General features: G+C 37.8%; 1 protein-coding gene across 7 annotated transcripts in view; it reads right to left on the bottom strand.

The window, feature by feature from the left end:
• Window positions 1–6,497: 6,497 nt before the first annotated feature.
• N4BP2 (NEDD4 binding protein 2) overlaps window positions 6,498–20,537 on the bottom strand; it is a 95,506-nt gene continuing 81,466 nt past the window's right edge. For all 7 annotated transcript variants that reach the window (XM_010384591.2, XM_030921691.1, XM_030921687.1 and 4 more), the window contains 4 exons: window positions 18,648–18,816; window positions 11,871–11,994; window positions 10,481–10,556; window positions 6,498–6,888 (listed from right to left, as the gene is read on the bottom strand). In XM_010384591.2, coding sequence (XP_010382893.2) covers window positions 10,511–10,556; window positions 11,871–11,994; window positions 18,648–18,816 — 339 coding nt within the window. In that variant the 3' untranslated portion in view covers window positions 6,498–6,888; window positions 10,481–10,510. The remainder of the gene's footprint in view (window positions 6,889–10,480; window positions 10,557–11,870; window positions 11,995–18,647; window positions 18,817–20,537) is intronic.

The following is a 20,537-nucleotide window of genomic DNA, read 5'->3' as shown; positions in this document are numbered from 1 at the left end:
CCCGGTGACCCTATCCATCTCATCTCTCCAGTCTTGGCAAAGCAGCAGATTAAAACAGAACAATCCTTATAATTCTTCTTCAACATGGGGCTGTGTTGAGTCAGATCCTATCTGTGTGAAGAATGGAGACCACACAAATAAATAAAACATTTTTAATTCACCCAGACTTCTAGCAGACTGGCTTTCAATATTCCTCTCCACTGCACTGCCTGTCATTTTTCTACGTAATATGTACACAGAGTAGATGATCCAGAAACTTGGTGTCAATTCTGTGACCTTCTCCACTCCGACTACCATCATCTCCATGCTCAGCCACAAATCAAACTCCCTTAGGAACAAATACCCACATCCTAATACCCTGAACTCAGAAGTTCTCTCCCTTCCTACAACCTCCTTCCACTTTCCCTCCCCCTCAAACTTTCTGAATCTGTTCTTTCCCCAACTATACCTTCACTGCTCACCTCCACTATTCCAGTCTATCAGCCCCCTCTGGATTCCACTTGACTCCTTACCAGCCTGTATCTCACAGTCAAGCTTTTCAACCTTACATATACAGCATCCTGAATTTCATCTCCTTTCCTTCCCACACTGACCCCTTCCCATACTGACCCCTTCCCATACCTGTCCTCCAATCACTACCTCTGCTGAAACCAACTGAGGCCTCTGTTTCTCCTCTCTGATTCCTGAGAATTGCTGAAGAAAAGTCACTTAACTGATAAAGGACCAGGTGCTTAGAACATAGACATCTCAGTCTGAATCCTGGCTCTGCTATTATTGGCCGGGAAAGTTTTGGCAAATTCTATAATCTCTCTGAACATGTTTCCTAGTCTGTAAAATGGGGTATATCAAATCATTAGGATGCTTCCAGCTGTAACACAAAACCCAAACAAAGGTAGCTTGTTGTCTCTCATAACAAGGCCACTAAAGGTCAGTTCCAGGGTTAATTCAGGGGCTCAATGACATCATCAAGAACAGGGTTTTTCTTCTCTACACTCACCATCCTTAGCACATTGGCTTGGGCCTTCGGTTTGTCTCTTCATGGTTTCAACAAGGCAACTGCAATTCCAGACATCACACACAGACACAAAGTCTTGCTGAACAAGAGTGCATTTCTTCCTATGTGTCTCTCTGTATTCATGAGCAAAACTTTTCCTAGACCCATTCTAGCAGAATTCTTGTTGGTATGATCATATATCCACCCTTCAACTAATCGCTGGCAAGGGGAAATGGCATTGCCATGATTGGCTTTTCCACCAATCAAAATTCACCTGCAGGAGCTACAGAGGGGTTGATCTTTCCTGAGCACACTGCCACCAGATGCCTGAACAAAAACAGCTGTAATAGAAATACCTGTTGGGTAGGACAACAATGTCTGCCATGTGGGCAATAATACCTACCCCAGTGGGTGGTTTATACTAGGTACATTGCAAAGTACCTAGTGGTGCCTAGTTCACAGTAAACATAAGGGCTTCCAAATACATACACAAATCCTTTGACATTGTATCCTTCAAAAGGTAGAGCTAATTCTCCTATGCTTCAAAGTTAGCTGAATTTAATGGTTTGGTTCTAACAGAATTTGGCAGATAACTGCAAAAAACTTCCAATACTAAGTCATAAAAGGTACTGCAGTTTCCGACGTGCTCACAAGCATTACCTCTTCTGGGGAAACCAGCCACCATGTTGTAAGGACACTCAAGCAGCCTTTGGAGAGGAGCACATGGGGTCCTCTCTCCCTGGATTTTGAGAACTTCAGACTTGGACTGAAAAATACCATCAGTGTCCCTGGCTCTGAGGCCTTCAGACTTGTACTGGGCCATACTACTGGCTTCCCTGTTTCTCCTGCTGGAGAACTTCTCTGGCTGGAACTTCTCAGCCTCCAAAATTGCAGGAGCCAATTCTCCTGATAAATCCTCTATCTATCTACTGTTCATTCTGAAGAACCCTAATACCTACACCAATAAGCTACATTAAATAATAATGTGTATTATTTGCCATTGAGGAAAACCAATGCTCCTGAAATATATCCTAAGCTTATCCTGGACTTGGGGGGTACTCCTTGGCATACCTCTAACTATCCCAGTTGACATGCAATGCTTTTGTGACTAATATGTCAAGCCATTTTATTTCTATATCTGGTTGGACAAGTACCATCAGTGTAGCAAATATGAACATTTGATACTCATCCTCCAGCTCTATTTCTTCTTTTTTGAGACAGAGTCTCACTCTGTCACCCAGGTTGGAGTGCAGTGGCGCTATCTTGGCTAACTGCAACCTCCACCTCCCGGGTTCAAGCAAGTCTCCTACCTCAGCCTCCTGAGTAGCTGGGATTACAGATGAGTGCCACCACACCTAATTTTTGCATTTTTAGTAGAGACGGGGTTTCACTATGTTGACCAGGCTGGTCTCGAACTCCTGACTTCAAGTGATCTGCCTGTCTTGGTCCCCCAAAGTGTTGGAATTACAGGCATGAGCCACAACACCCAGCCTCAGCTCTACTTCTAATAAGACTTCCTGTAAAGTTTAAAATAACATTTCCCAGATCTTTTATGAAGGTAAAATTATATATATATATATGAATACAATAGTTTCTACCAGTTGGATATACTCCAATGAAATTTGGGAGGCATAAGTAAGGTGGAGGCCGTCTACCCACTGGTATGGCTCATTCTGCTCAAAAGGCAAATGATGGAGATTTTTTTCTGCAACACTTTTCTGGTGCCTAGTCACCACCTTTGAGAATGGTTGAGAGACAGTTGTGGCAACAGTGCCATGGTGGCCTCCTGATTCCTCACCTTTAAATTAAAGCAGAAGTAGCAGTTACTAAGCAGGTTAATCCTACAGCATTCTGGAATTCATCCCCAGAGCCAGGTCTAGAATCCACTTCTCCAGTTCTTCCACCAACTTTTTAAAAATCCCTTTTTTATAGAGCTTTGCATATATTCAAAAGTAGACATTCTAGTATAATAAACATCTATCTTTCCCATTTACAAACTTATGGGCAATCTTGTTTCCTAAGTACCCACACCCACTTCCTCCATCTCATTTTGAAGTAAATTGCTAACATCGTATCATTTTACGTACATATTTCAGCATGTATATTTTTTAAAACTAGAGATCCTTTTAAAAATACAACCACACCTAAAAAACAATCGTTCTTTAATTATCGAGTCAATGTTCACATTGCCAACAGTCCTGTGACTGTCAGTTTTTCTGCTGAACTAGTACCCAAAAAGGGTCCACAAATTGCAACTGGTATATGCCTCTTATGTTTCAATGCATAAGCTCTCCCTCCACCTGTGTGGTTTTATTGTATCTGCAACTTATTCAAAGAAATTGTGTTGTTTCCCACAGTCTATCCTGGTAATTGCATCCCGATGGTGATGTCTGACATATTCCTCTGTCCTCTGTAATCCCTATAAATCGGTTGTTGGATCTACAGCCTTGATCAGATCTAATTCTCCAAGATGAGGGTGCATTCTCTCTGAGAAAATTTGTGTTTGCCTTTGTTGGGCAGCTAATGGAAGAATTATCAGGCCGAGACCTCTACCAATTCAATTCTCGACTTGTCATTTTTTTGATCACTCTAAGTGTTATGACTTTGGGCTGTCATTCTGTGAGGGCCAGTAGTGATTTTAACTTCTCAGGATTGATTGATTGATTCATTTTTTGGTCTCTTCTGCTCAAGACAATATTCCTTGCAGTCCTTCTGGGGGTGGGAAGGAGGGCAAAATTGTTTTATTCATCCCCATCTCCACTGAGGATAAAGCTCTGCAGGGTGTTAGCTCTATGGAGTGTCTTAGTCTTTTAAGTTTGCTGTCCTTTGTCATCTGTCCCATCACCCCAAAACTGAAAACTAAAACTTAACATGAGTCAGGAGCACAAGCACCTTTTGCAAAAGTGCCTCTAATATTCTCACTTAGATTTCTGACCTAAGCCTCTTTTATCTTGTTAACTATGCAGTGTTTTTAGTGTGTGTTTAATATTTTAATCCAGAATCTTTTTTTCCCCAACTCTCCCAGTTAGGGGGTCAGTCTGAGTTTTCTAACTTAAGAGATGCATGTGAAATAAAGATGTTACTCGACTTACACTGGAGTCACTTATGTAATAAACTCACTGTAAGTTGAAAATATTGTAAGTGGAAAATGCATCCAACACCCCTAAGCTACTGAACATCATAGCTTAGCCTAGCCTACCTTAAATGTGCTTAGGAAAGTTAACGTTAGCGGGGCTGACTTAGGAGCTGCAGCTCGCTGCCACTGCCCATCACAGGAGAGTATTGCACCACATATCACTAGCCCATCACCATTCAAGCTTTGAAGGATGGTTTCTACTAAATGCATATGGCATTCACACCATCACAAAATCGAAAAATAAGTCAAACCATCCTAAGTGGGGAACCATCTGTACATATATCCTATATTAAATAGGGCAGGCTAATGTAGCAATGCCAAAAACATGTTTTGACTAATGTACTTCCTGCCACTAGCACTTTTTAAGCTAGTCTATGTCATTTAGTTTTTTCCTACTTGAGGCTAGAACAGAATCATATAGAGCAACCCTCCCTGAATAAAATTCCCCGGCCGGGTGCGATTGTTCACACTTGTAATCCCAGCACTTTTGGAGGCTGAGGCAGGTGGATTACCTAAGGTCAGGAGTTCGAGACCAGCCTGGCCAACATGGCGAAACCCCATCCTACTAAAAATATAAAAATGAGCCAGGCGTGGAAGTGAGTGCCTGTAATCACAGCTACTCAGGAGACTGCACCACTGCACTCCAGCCTGGGTGACACAGTGAGAATCCATCTTAAAAAATAATAATAATAAATAAAAAACACTTATTTTCTTTTTTTATTTCCTAACACTCAGAAGTCATCAACATATCAAGAACTAATTTTCACATTCTTTGCATATAATGATTAAAAAAAAATGATGTGGCAGAGACTGCTATTCATTCTCCTAATATCCATTCTCTTTCCACCAAGAGAACACCAAATTTCAGCAGAACATGGCAGTCTGAAATAGATAATTTCCCAGCCTCCCTTGCAGCTAGATGTGACATGACCAGGTTCTGGCCAATAGGATGTAAGTAGAAGTTTCCTATGGCAGCTTCCAAAAATCATCTTTAGATCACTAGCACTTGCCTTTTGCTCCCTTTTTCTTTGTCTTTCCTCCAGTAGAATACAGACGTGAGAGTTCAAGATGTGGCCACCCAACCTGGCCTAGGAAAATGAGGGCCAGTATCTTGGGTATGGCAGAATGGTGAACTTTCCTAGATTCCCAAAAGCATCAAGAAAAAGAAGACTCCCAGCAGTCCTGGAATTTTTATCTCTGGGATTTCATGGGAAGAAAGAAATAAACTTTTACCTTTTGCCATTAGTATTTTGGGTTTTTCCAAAGTACCACCTTTCTTATAAAGGAAGAAGGCAGACTCATAAATGGCAGGTTTTCAAAGACATATACTGTGGAGCCACAACTCTCTAAAGAGAACAGTAGAATACTATCTCTTTATAAGTAACTATTCTCTCTAAGGACAAATGCAGCTGCTCCATATTAGGAGTCAGAGAACACAGGTTCAAGTTATACAACTCTGACATTAAACAGCAAACCAGTTAACTTCTCTATGTCTATGTGGCTTTATTCATTAAATTGGGACAGCACTACCTATGTAATAAAATTCTCTTGAGATTTAAAATATAACATATACAAAAGTATCCCATAGTATAAGTCACTATACACATAGTAGTTGATAAGAATAATTATAACTCTGGATAAAAGCTCTATCGCATTTACACTGTAACCCCAGTAACAAGTACTCTAAATATTTGTTAGATAAATGTTTTTAAGTCCTTGCGAAATGAGTGAATTATTCTGCTTTGGACTCAAATATTAAGTCCAAAGGCCATTAATATTATTTAAAGCATTACTTGAGTCTCTAAGAGATTCTTTTTTTTTTTTTTTTTTTTTGAGATGGTCTCACTCTGTTGCCCAAGCTGGAATGGAGTTCAGTGGCACAATCTCAGCTCACTGCAACCTCCAGCTCCCTGGCTCAAGCAGTTCTCATGCCTGGGATTACAGGTGCATACCACCATGCCTGGCTAACTTTTTGTATTTTTTGTAGAGACAGAGTTTCACCATGTTGGCCAGGCTGGCCTCAAACTCCTGACCTCAAGCAACCTACCCGTCTCAGCCTCCCAAAGTGCTGGGATTACAAGCATGAGCCACCACGTCCAGCCTGTAAGAGATATAATTCTTAATTTTGATGTCAGTCAAAAGATACAGGGTGTGAGGAGAGAAACCATAGCTAATCCATTTATCTGGTTCAAAAGTGGACTCTTATTTGCTACAGAAAATAGTTTAAACTAGAAGAAAAGTTGTGGTACAGAAATAAAATTTTTATGACACTTTCCCCCTGAAATTACAAAGTTACACATAAAAATATTTAAAATAGTTAAACCACTAACCCTAATACATCAAATGAAGGATTTCCTCACACTGGACTGTGGCTAAAGTATTTTATTAAATTAAGTATGTAATTTGCAAATGGCTTCATAAGAAATTTTAAAAGCAAATTTATAAAACATTTTCAATTTAAAAAGTACAGAGTTAACAGCAAAATTACATTTTCTTTACAGTACAAATAAAAACATTTTTCTGATATACCGTCTGAAAATTTTATAATATATTCTCCAACTGATAGCTGCAATATTGTATTTTAATGAGAAGCCTCACAGTTAATCCAATCATTTATTAATAATAAGTTCATCATTGGACCATAAAAGTCAATTGCTCAACTTTAAGGAAAATAATGAACTTTGTCATCATATAATATGAAGTTATAAACGGCTCTTCAGGATGTAGATGTGTTCTAGCCTTGTTTCTCTATTAAATTCTGTAAAGAAGCATTAAGTAATACTGTAAACTTAAATTACATTTAAAAAATAAGCACCATGAACATACATTCTACACAAACTACCTTTTAAATGACACTTTTTGGCCACATAAACATTTAAATCTGTTTTCTTTGCATGGAAATAAAAATGAGCAATATTTAACTACTTCACAGAAAAATTACCAAACTTCACCTCATTGCACAATGCAAAAGCACTTAGAAAAAGCACTCTGAAAAAACAGCACATGTGGTTTTTGTCTTTTTTATACATTTAGTCATTTTCTTAAATTGAGAGCAGTTAAAACATTGTCAGAGCAATTTCCTGAGTTTCAAAATTCAAAAGTTTCCAATTTCTAGCTCAGAAATAACCAATCTCGCTGTTATACATGTCCACTTTCTAAGCATACAAAACACTTGAATTCAAAAAGAAAAGACCTAAATAAAGGATGGAAAACATCCAGAAGAGCAGTACAGCTTTTCTTCTCAAAATATACTACTCAAGATGCTTTAAAGTCAAAATTTCTACTATATAATATGTCCTATATTTAAAGGCCATAAAACTGCAAACAGTATGGAAATAGTAACCAACTGAAGAAACTGCAACTTATAAATAATGTAGAGAAATATGAAGAGCCAATAAATGTAAAAAAAAAAAAAAAAAACAAAAAAACAACACTTCCATTTCGCTCATTGGAATAAAGCGATCGACAGACTGAAAATACTGTTAAGTGTCTAATGTCGCCCTGGTCCAACTGGACACCGTCTGGGGTTTCCACATTAGTTCTCTTTTTCCATCTGGGAGATAAGGGTAAGAGACTACTGAATGAATATAATTATTACTGAAACCTTCCAAACTACAGAAGTGCTATACTTTTAAAATATTAAGTTTACAAAGAATCATTCTAATGAGTCATGTATTGGCACAAATATACAGGTTGAGTGAGTATCCCCTACTTAAAATGCTTAGGACCAGAAGTGTTTTGGATTGCTAGGGTTTGGGGGGAGATTTTAGAACATGTGCATTATATTTACTTGTTGAGCATCGCTAACCTACAAATGTAAAATCCAAAATGCTCCATGAGTATTTCCTTTGAGCATCATATCTGTGCTCGAAAAGTTTCAGATTTTGAAGCATTTCGGATTTTGAATTTTCTCACTAGGGATACTCAACCTACACCAATACATGAAAATTTTTATAATCTCCAAACTATCTTTGACATACAGGATTTAGAAACGGGTAACAGAGAAATCTTTTATAATCCCCAAACTATATTTACTTCGGGCATACAGGATTTAGAAATGGGGAAAAAAAAGAAAGGAGGGATTATAAACTTTTCTTTCAAAATTATGTGTTTCTTAAACTATGCTAGATAGTGGCGTGGGAGGCAATTTGGAATTAAGCAGCTTCATAAAAATACATGATGCTCAAACTTTGCCTGTATACTTATCAACAATGATTAAGATATATGATTTATCAAAATAAGGCATAATATTAACATTGATATAATAAACAAGTAAACAATATAGCTTTTTTCATTTGAGTTCTGCCCACAAATACCACACCTCTACTTCTTTTGACTGCTCCTTCATTAATCATAATTATAATATTGAAATAAGTCTAGCTGAAGTGCCCAAAAGTGATGATTTTTAAAACTAGGTAAGGAAATATAAAAACACATAGTATGCAGCTGCACACATTCCAGTAACTCCACATTTTAACATTGTTTTTCATACTTTTAAATCATACTAATTTACACATAGGAATATCTTATTTCATTAACAATTATAGTTTTATAGTAAGCTGTTTAAAGGAATTGCTTTATTTTTAATGTATAGAACTGTTCTAGAGACTACAAAAGTGTGCTAAACTGTTGGCACTCTTTAAACAAATTATTACAAACATAAGTGTGAATAATACTGCAATACCAGTCACTAACCATTTCTAAATAATAAACATGTATTTTTATTTTTATGGAACTAAAATTCAATGATAAGCCTCTTTATTTTAAAAGCATGCAATCATGATATATAAAAAAATGTTTTGGGGTTTTATTTTCATTGAAATGTTTGCTCTTTTGGAAAACCATTCTGTACTTCAGGATTCTTTTGGTACCAGCTCAATCCCATAATTCCTGATCCAAATTTCCTTTTTTTAAGCTTAACAAAAAGCAACAAAACTGTTCGTTAAAATTATATATGTTGAAAATATTCTCCATCTCCAAAGACAAATTTAAGCCATTGTCTCATATTGGAAAATTACACTTTACCATATTATAACCTTCATTATACAGATTTAACTTGTATAGTAACAGAATTTATTAGCTAACCAAATGACAGAAGTTAATGAAAGCTTCCCTTGAGAAAGTTGGCTCTTTTTCAAAACAAAAGTGAAAATATTTTAAATTGTAAGGATTCCTCTTATGATTATAACCAAAAATTTTTTTTCTTTCTTTTTTTTTTTTTTGGAAATGAGGAGTCTTGCTCTGTCACCCAGGCTGAGTGCAGTGGTGTGATCTTGATCTCGGGTCACTGCAACCTCCGCCTCCCAGGTTCAAGCAATTCTCCTGCCTCAGCCTCCCAAATAGCTGGGATTACAGGCACATGCCACCACACCCAGCTAATTTTTGTATTTTTAATAGAGACTGGGTTTCACCATGTTGGCCAGGCTGGTCTCGAACTCCTGACCTCAGGTGATCCACCTACCTCAGCCTCCCAAAGTGCTGGGATTACAGACATGGGCCACCGCACCAGGCCAATTATAACCAAAATATTTTCTACATTTGTTTAATAGAATTTTAAGCTACTGCAGTTTTAAAATTACATGCCTCAAAAATAAAATATAAGTATTTAGTACTGTCTGAAATACCACTTATACAGACAGTTCTAGAAGCATAAGGCAGCAACATCTGGAAGATATTTAACCATTTCTTTTTCTCTGAAAACTTTTCTGTCTATAGAAAGTATGAAATTACAATATAATCTCAGACCCAACTCTCTTCCTATAAAATGCACACAGAAGAACAGAACAAAAGGTAAAAAGATGAAGGTCATATACAAAGCAGAAAAAAGGGCAAAAGCATGTCTTCCTTCCTGTAGGATATGGCGAAATAAAAGCATTTTATGTGTTTAGTTTTGAAAATAAAAAATATTCAAGTGTTTTTGTTAGATCTCCTTTTTTTCTTTACTACCCACTACTATGTCTTTTTCTTCTTTTAATATTGCCCTTTGAGGGACATGAATCATGTCTCAAAGCACTTTAAATATCTCTCACAGAAGACTTTTAGGACATTCTAAATGTCACACAACAGTTAATACGAAGGTAACCTTTTCTGAGAAACAATCAGAGCATTTTAAACTTTAAAACTGTAGCTGATAATTTTCTTAGATATTTTGTAATCAATAAAATTTCTCTGTAATATTTTTAACAGGTAACATTTGCATTTGATTCAGTAAAAAAGCAAATCAAACTTGCTTGGATTTTGCAAAAACATAATTATTTTCTTTCATAACTGAATATTATTTATAATAAAATACACCTTTAGGGTAGACTTGACTGAATTACTGCAAATAAAAGTAATTTTAACCTACAAACCTTCATACTTCTAATTCAAGGACGTCTATTTTACTTTAGCATGACTTTCAAGCACCCTGGTTTAATTTCAGAGAACCTGCAGAAATGAGAAAAGAGTTATTTTAAAGATGAAAATTTCAAATTAGCTAAGGAATATACCTTGTAATCAATTCCAAGTACCTATGCTTAATATAATATTTACTACCAAAGTATTAACCCTTATTAAGTCAATATCCAAGACCAACATCTAGGTTTACGTTCCTTTTATCTACGGTCAAAACAAAAACAATCTTAAAGCTGGGAGTTGCTCCTGACTTAGTAGTTAGTATAACTTAAGATTTGTCAAAACCCGTGAGGCCTGAATTTTACCTTCATGAAAAAGAGTATGCTGTAGGAAGAATAAAGTTCTTGGTGCATCATGAAAGCACCAAGAAGAAATCTCTGATATATCAGGTAATTCTGATTAATCTGGCCATGCAATGCTTTCAGCTCTATCCGTAAGGAATTTAAAGGAAGACTAGTCTCTAAAATAGATAATTAATCTCAACATGATAAGGAGTAGTAGTCTAATCTCAACATGAAAAGGAGTAGTAGTCTAACTACTCCTTTTATAAAAATAACTCTGATATGTCACCTGTTTTATGCTCATAACTTACGCTACCATTTTCAATAATGTAGCCAAATAACATCTTATTACATGGCATAAAATAAATATGCTACACTGAAATTGGTGGGTAGGAGCTAATGATACACATCTGCAGGAAATCTATCCATCAACAGATTTTTCATCTTTGACTTTCTTGTCATTTTCTGTTAATTATCACTTAATGAAAAAGAACATTTCATGTTTGTCAACACAGGTCATTAATGGCATTTAACTTATGAAAACAAATACATTCATATTAAATGGAACACTTCTGCTAAAGTTTAAACGTACCTAAATTGTAACTATATTTCAATAGAAGCCACCCAATTCCATCCAAAATTCACAAATACTTATTTCCTTTCAAAAGAAGAATAGCAAATCTTAAGTATGATACATATTACCTAATTATTTTGCATATTATCAAATAAACATATTTACTTTCTTTTAGAACTTTAAATTTATGAAAGTTTTATCAGATGATTATCGGCAACAAACACATTTTTCCTTATGTCTGGTTTACCAGACAACATAAATCCAGCAGGGAACGTTATATCATAATTTAAGCATGAATCTGTGGCTGAAATCACATGATTAAATTTAGTTAACTATTTTAACAGATTGTTCTGAGTACGCTATTAGTGTTTATTTACCTAGCTATATGAGGGCTACTGCTATTATCAATAACAGAAATCTATACTCACAGAAATCTCTGATATAGCTCTATATGGGCAGTTGCCATTATCAATAACAGAAATCTACACTCACCTGAAGCTATGGCTTATGAGGTACTTAATGACAGCTGGTTTGATGCGAGCAACTCCTCCCTGGCTGTGGTTTCCTCTCCCCGTAATCACAGACAAATAAGGCTTCCCACCATTCTGCTTAAATTCTGTTACAACAGAAATTAGGGGAGTTAAAATTCATTTATCTTACATTCTCAGTAGAAAACGTAAACCTTAGCTACTCAAGTACATGAAATTGTTTCCAAGAGGATTTTGGGGTTTGCCATCTCAAAACAGTAATAGTAAGATAGATTTGCTATCTCAAAAAGCCCCCAAATTAATGTGTTTTAAAACACATAGCCTCATTGTAATCTATCTATCAAAAGATTTAAGTGGCACTTCTTCCTTTATGGGGGAAGAGATTTCTGTGCACTACCAGAAGTTCTCCCTGAAATAATGATAATGGCAATAATAACATTAATGATACCTAATAATTACTACACAAAAGGAGTCAAGTACTGCTTTAAGTGGCTTATATTTATTAACTAAGAATCCTTACAACAACCCTGTTAATTAAATATTCTAAAGCCATCAAGCTTTGTTCTGAATCATAGCTCTGCCACTAAATGATTGTGTGACCATGGACAAGTTACTTAAGTTTCTTTTGTACCTATTTTCTCATCAGGAAAAAAGGATAATGATGGCAACTAGTTTACAGATTATCTTCCAGTAATAGCTATTAGCAAATCCACTAATCACAGCTGGATTGCAGTCTTACTGTTAAAGATAATCAATTGTTAACAAACTTTTCCTAATAGATAGTTCTTAAAATATCAAAGGAGTCACAGCCTCCTAAAATACTGGAGTTTCATTTTGGAAATGACCTTGTGAAAATCAAGGATATAAATCCTGAAAACTAATAAAAGCTGTAGCAGAATAACAACAACAACAACAACAAAAACTATTAATGAGATGAATTAATAAACTGAAAATACATACACACAATATAAACATTCCATGGTCTGCTTATTAAATTGTCCTAATATGCCAATAGAATACAAACAAATGGTTCAAATGGTTTTTTAAGTATCAAATCTCCAAGATGATATCAGCCTGGAATTTTAAAAGAATATGTTGCTCTTGCATTTCTAATTCCTTGTCTGTTTATGATCTCCATCTCTAATCCATATCCATTACTTCAAGCAATATGTTGTTCAAAATTCAACTGAGTGCTAGTTTCACAAAGGTATTCACAGTGCACAAAATTCTAGGTATATAGTATAAAACCTTTTTACGAGCTTTTTGCAAAGTTTTTGCACTATATACCTATAGTTTTGGACACTGTTCTTTACGAATGTTATATTACATATAAAAGTTTACTTTGGCCAGGCACAGTGGCTCACGCCAGTAATCTCAGCACTTCGGGAGACTAAGGAAGATGGACCACTTGAGCTCAGGAGTTCAAGACCAGCCTGGGCAACATGGCAAAACCCCATCTCTACTAAAAATACAAAAATTAGCAGGGCATGGTGGCGTGCACCTGTAGTCCCAGCTACTTGGGAAGCTGAGTTAGAAGGATGGGTTGCACCTGGGAGGTGGAGGTTGCAGTGAACCAAGGTCACAACCAACTGCACTCCAGCCCGGGCAACAGAGCCAGACTCCCATCTCAAAAAGAAAAACTTTACTTACAGAAAAAGCCCAACTAAATCTCTAACCATAACTCATGCTCTTCACTATGGCTCCCCTTATCATTTAGGTCAATCATTTCTACCATTATCACCTGCTAATAGTTCACTTATTGCTATGAAAATATTCTCTAGTTGACTCACATGCCTCAAGTAAGAGTTCAAAGGATGTTTGTTGCATGAATTAATGTATATGTTTAGTTTCCCAAATACAGGCTGTTCTTGCTGTTTAACACCTTTGAAAGAACTGTTTAACTCATCTTTCAGCACACTCTAGATTTATTTCAACTGCAAATATTTCAGTACATACCTCATAAAAGATAAGGACTCCTTTAAAAATCGTAACTATAATGGCACCATCATATCTTATAAAATTAATAAAAGTCCCTTAGTATCATTAATTTCCAAAAATTTCCCCCAATTATCTCAAAAATATGTTTTTACAGTGATTTGTTGGCATCAAGATTTGAAATAAGTCTATACATTCTATTTGATATATTTCTTAAGTAACAAGGTTTCCCCTCCCCTGGTGTTTTTCTTTACAATTTATTGAAAAAAATTGGATCATTTATCCTAGACTTCCTTCTTTTTTGTTTTGTTTTGTTTTGTTTTTTTCTGAGGCAGAGTCTCACTCTGTTGCCCAGGATGAAGTGCAGTGGGACGATTTCGGTTCACTGCAGCCTCTAACTCCTGGGTTCAAACAATTCTTCTGCCTCAGTTTCCCGAGTGGCTGAGATTACAGGCCTGAGACATCAGGCCCAGCTACTATTTTTGGATTATTAGTGGAGACAGGGTTTCACCATGTTGGCCAAGCTGGTCTCAAACTCCTGACCTCAAGTGATCTGACTGCCTCAGCCTTCCAAAGTGCTGGAATTACAGGCATGCGCCATCACACCCAGCCTATCCTAGATTTTCACAATCTGGATTTTGCTGAGTGTATCCCCATGGTGTTGTTTAACACATTCCTCTGTCCCCTGTAAATCCCTATAAAACAGTAGTCAGTTCTAAAGGTCTGATCTGCTCCTAGTTTGATTTGGGGGCAAAAATGATTCATAGGTAGCAGGTGCATATTTCAATCAGAAGGGACATAAGGTCCAGTTGTCTCTCTTTTTAAAAAAATTCATCTCCGATTTTAACATTCCTTAATCTTTTTTTTTTTTTTTGAGACGGAGTCTAGCTCTGTCGCCCAGGCTGGAGTGCAGTGGCGCGATCTCCGCTCACTGCAAGCTCCGCCTCCCGGGTTTACGCCATTCTCCTGCCTCAGCCTCCCAAGTAGCTGGGACTACAGGCGCCCGCCATCTCGCCCGGCTAGTTTTTTGTATTTTCTAGTAGAGACGGGGTATCACCGTGTAGACCAGGATGGTCTCGATCTCCTGACCTCGTGATCCACCCGTCTCGGCCTCCCAAAGTGCTGGTATTACAGGCTTGAGCCACCGCGCCCGGCCAACATTCCTTAATCTTACGACAAAAAGTAATGCAGGTCAGAGCCACAAATCTTCCACTGGATTCATTTCTATTCAACAATACTGCCACCTGGTGGTGACTGACAGTAACTACAGGTTACCACGGGTGGAAGCATGCACTAGAGATGGGCCTTGGCCTCCAGAAAGGATCTGCATCTTGGCTCTGACCAAGTGTTACCTTGGGCAAATTACTTAATTCTTACAATTTTTAAAATTGAGATAAAATTAACATAAAACTAACCATTTTAAAATATGCAATTAAGTGGTTTTTAGCATATTCATCATGTTGTGCAACCACCACCACTAAATCCAGAACATTCCATCATTTCACAAAGAAATTCTGTGCCTCGTAGCAGTCACTGCCCATATTCTCACCATTCCAGTCCCAGCAACCACTAATCTAATTTTTGTCTCTCTAGACTTACATACTCAGAACATTTGGTAAAAATGAAATCATACAACATACGGCTTTTTATCTGCCTTCATCTTTCACAAAGAATAATGTTTACAAGGTCCATCCATGCTGTAGCATTTATCAGTACTTCATTTCTCCACATGGCTAAATTAAATTTCATTATATGGATTTACCACATTTTGTTTCTCTATTCAACAGTTAATGAACTTTTCGGTTACTACCACTTTTTGGCTGTTGCAGACATTCATATTCAAGTTTCTGTAAAGACATATTGTGTTTTTAATTCTCTTGGGTATATACTTAGGGGCAGAATTACTGGGTCATTTGGTTAATTATATGTTTAACCTTTCAAAGAACTAGTGAAATTTTCCACAATGGCTACACTAGCAATATATGAGGGCTCCAATTTATCCACATCCTTAACAATACTGACTACTTTCCATTTCATTTTTTAATTTTTCAATTTTTTTTTTTTTTTTTTTTTAGAGAGTCTTGCTGTGTCATCCAGGCTGGAGTGAAACAACCTAATTGTCCATCAATGGATAAATTGATTCAAAAAATGTAATACAGACACAATGAAATATTATTCAACAATAAAAAGGGGACCAGGCACAGTGGCTCAGGCCAGGCGTCGTGGCTCACATCTGTGATCTCAGCACTTTGGAAGGCCAAGGCGGGAGGATCACTTGAGCCCAGGAGTTCGAGACCAGTCTAGGCAACACATTGAGATCTCCTATTTCTTTTAAATATAAAATTAATAAAAACTTAATTTAAAGAATTCTTAAAAGGGAAAAATCCTGCCATTTGCAACAATACAGATGTGGCTGGAGGGCATTATACTAAGTGAAATAAGCCAGACACAGAAAGACAAATCTGTATGATCTCACTTACATGTGGAACCTAAAAAAGCCAAACACATAGAAACAAAATAGAATGGTAGTTGCCAGGGGCCAGAATAGACAGGAGGAAATGAAATGTTGGTCAAAGGGTACAAGCTTTCAGTTCTAAAAAGAATACATTCTGCTGAGTTAATGTGTGGCATGGTAATTATATTTAATAGCACTATATCATATACTTGAAATTTGCTATGACAGTAAGTCATAAGTGTTCTCATCCCACACGAACAAAATGGTAACAATAATAGGTGATGTATGTGCTAAAGCACTTCGTTGTGGTAATCACTTCACAATGTGTGCATTTATCAAATCATCACATTGCATACTTTCAATATAAACAATCTGATTTGTCAAAAAAAAATGAGAGTAATACCTACCATTATTTAGTCATTTATTCAAAAACTTTTTGAGTGTTGAAGAAAAAACATGATCATCACTGGCTCAATTCTTGGCCAAAAAGACAGACATTTAATAACCACTTATACAATAAGCTTTTTATAAACATTGTGAGAGGTAGGAGTACTGTCAGAAATTATTAACAGGGAGCCTAACTAGTACGGGGGTCGAGACTGACAGTGTAGTTAAATATACAGAAAACGAGGAAAAAACACAGGATGAGACTGGAGAGGTAAGCAAGAGACATTACGTAGGGATTTTAGATTTTATTCTAAATACAACTTGTATTTTCTTATTTTATTTATTCATTTATTTATTTGTTTAGAGAAAGAGTCTCACTCTGTTGCCCAGGCTGGAGGGCAGAGGCGCGATCTCGGCTCACTGCAACCTCTGCCTACAGAGTAATTCTCCCTGCTTCAGCCTCCCAAGTGGCTGGGATTACAGGTGCGTGCTACTATGCCTGGGTAACTTTTGTATTTTTAGTAGAGATGGAGTTTCACCATGTTGGCCAGGCTGGTCTCGAACTCCAGACCTCAGGTGATCCACCTGCCTCGGCCTCCCAAGTGCTGGGATTACAGGCGTGAGCCACCACACCCGGCCACAACTTGTATTTTCTTATCACAATGCTAATTACTTATGTAACTATTTGGTCACTGTTATCTACCCTACTAGATGGTATACCCCCCTAGACAATAAACTCCAATAAAGACAAGGACTGTGTGTCTTTTTCACTACCTTATCCTTGATGCCTAGAATACAGAAGATAACCAAATATTCATTGAGCAAAACATGATTAATCCAACCTCTATAGAGAGAATATTCTCTCATGACACTTCTATACATTTGAAGAGTTTTCTTCTCTCTGGACTAAATAATAATGCATTTAAACGGTTCTTAAAGTTCCTCTTTTCTAATCTTTACTGTTTTCTAGATTTTCTCCAAGATTTCTAAAATTCAATTTAAAAACTACTGGGGTCAGGCCGAGCGTGGTGGCTCACACTTGTAATCCCAGCACTTTGGGAGGCCAAGGTGGGTGGATCACGAGGTCAGGAGATTGACACCATCCTGGCTAACATGGTGAAACCTCGACTCTACTAAAAATACAAAAATTAGCTGGGCGTGGTGGTGGGCACCTGTAGTCCCAGCTACTCGGGAGGCTAAGACAGGAGAATGGTGTGAACCGGGGAGGCGGAGCTTGCAGTGAGCCGAGATCACACTACTGCACTCAAGCCTGGGTGACAGAGCGGGACTCCGTCTCAAAAAAAAAAAAAAAATACTGGGGTCAGGCCAGGTGCAGTAGCTTACTTTGCGAAGCCAAGGAAGGTGGATCACTTGAGGCCAGGAGTTCAAGAACCAGCCTGGCCAACATGGCAAAACCCTGTCACCAGTAAAAATACAAAAATTAACTGGATGTGGTGGCACCTGCCTGTAATCCCAGCTACTTGGGAGGCTGAGGCACGAGAATGGCTTGAACCCGGGAGACAGAGGTTGCAGTGAGCCAAGATGGTACCACTGCACTCCAGCCTGGGCAACAAAGTGAGATTATGTCTCAAAAAAAGAAACCAAAAAAAAACTACTGAGGCAGGAGAATCCTATTACCATATTTACATCTTCTGTATTTTATCAAACATCTACTGAAAAAGTGAAATCCAAGAAATATCTATTAAGTTTAATAAATGTCTATCGGACAAAGATACGTAATATTCCTGAAAGGTCTCATTTGTAAGTCACAGAGAGGATTCACAGATTACACCATGCCCTCCCTCTAATAAATACAACACAGGAATACAAATGAAGAAAATATTAATCATACCAGTGAGAATCCTTGAAGAATAACACAAACATTTACAAATGTTGCACAGATATTCTCAGCCTGCATATTCAGACTCTCCTGAATTTGCAAGTTATACCAATATAAGCAAAGACATATATTCTACTGAAAACTTGTGATTTCCACAGTCCTACCTTCGGTCTTCTTCTCTAAAACTCTCATCAAATGTTCTAGAGCTTCATCCACATGCAGTCCATGGAGGTCTAAAACATTCTGTGGCAACAGCGAGGCGTTGACTTTCTCAAAGATCTCTATGGCAGCAAGGTGATTGGCTTCTTTCATCTTCTGCTCATGAAGAGTACCCTAAATCATAAACATATCACCAAGGGACACTTTTGATATTTGCTACTTGGGTGATGAGGAAGTTAATAGTGTCCCAAATAAAAGGCAGGGGGAAAAAAAGGGAATAATAAATCTAAAATCTTAAATAATGCAAGAATGCACCAAAATTTAGGTAAATTTCAGTGAATTAATAATGTAGTCCTTAAACTACTGAGTCATTCTTTCTAACATTTTCTGAACCAAAAGTCGTAAAAGTGGGAAACGTAACACGATCCCCCATGTGACGGTTAATTTTAGGTATCAATTTGACTGGACTGAGGGATACCTAGATGGCTGGTGAAGCACTGTTTCTGGGTGTGTCTGTGAGGATGTTTCCAGAAAAGACTGACTTGAGTGTCAGTGGACAGAAAGAAGACCTCCCCTCCATGCGGGCAGGCACCAACCATGTGGGCAGCTGGGGGCTGGCTAGGACAAACAGGCAGATGTTCTCCTCCTGCCTTTGGAATTCAGACTCCACATTCTTCAGCTTTTAGACTGTGGGACCTGCACCAGCTGCCTCTCGGCGGCTCTTGAGCCTTTGGCCCTGGACTGGGGGCTGCAGTCAGTATCCCTGGTTCTGAGGCTTTGAACTTCAACTGTGCTACACTCCTGGCTTTAAGCCAGGCTATGGAATTCTTTGGTTCTCTAGCTTACAGCTGGCCTATTATGAGACTTCTCTATCTCTGTGACTGTGAAAGCCAATTCCCCCTAATAAATTCTCTTTCATATATCCTACTGGTCTGTCTCTCTAGAGAACTCTAATACAGCATCTCAAGAAGGAACCACTGGTTTATTATTTGTGTATCCTTTGATAATGCTAGGTCTCGTCTTGGCGTTCACTTTCAACATCTTGTAGTTACTTACCCCAGAAGCTATCCCCCAAGGACTACTGTTAGGGTTCACAGGCCTATAGCAGTCTGATACTCTCCTCTGCTCAATCACAAAGAAGTAACCCATATGGAAACGCAAACATAAAAAGTTAAGCAGATTGCTGGCTGGAAGTGGTATCTTGCACTTGTAATCCTAGCACTTTGGGAGGCTGAGATGAGAGGATTGCTTGAGCTCAGGAGTTCGCGACCAGGCTGGACAACATGGTAAGACCCCATACAAAAATTAGCTGGGCATGGTGGCGCGTGCCTGTAGTCCCAGCTATATGGGAGGCTGACATGGGAGGACCACCTGAGCCCAGGAGGGCAAGGCTACAGTGAACCGAGATTGCATCACTATACTCCAAGCTTGGGCAACAAAGCAAGACCTTACAAAAAAGAAAGAAAGAAAAGAAAGGAAAGGAAAGGGGAGGGAGGGGAGGGGAGGGGAGGGGAGGGGAGGGGAGGGGAGGGGAGGGAAGGGGAGGAAAAGAAAAGAAAAGAAAAGCAGGTTCCTTATAATACCATGTTAAATGAGCCCAAGTAGAAATTTTACTTCCCTAAAAAATTTAATGTTATTTTTCTACTATGAAAGTGATATATTACTAAAAAATTCAAACATCATAGAAGGCACAAAACCCCTTTAATCTCATTGAGATGGCCAATATTAATATTCTGCTGCCAGAAATAGGGACTGTCAGAACAAACCGTAATTCACATAAGCAGTAAATGCAAAACAACCACAGAAACTGAGCATTTCAAATGCTCAAAACAGCAGATGAAATTCTCAGAACCATACATTTCTTAGGATACCTTATTTATGTCACTTATATAACT

Source organism: Rhinopithecus roxellana, chromosome 2 (assembly GCF_007565055.1).
Source record: "Rhinopithecus roxellana isolate Shanxi Qingling chromosome 2, ASM756505v1, whole genome shotgun sequence".
Taxonomy (NCBI): Eukaryota; Metazoa; Chordata; class Mammalia; order Primates; family Cercopithecidae; genus Rhinopithecus; species Rhinopithecus roxellana.
The sequence above is the reverse complement of the archived record's forward strand: the minus strand, read 5'-3'. Positions and strand labels throughout refer to the sequence as shown.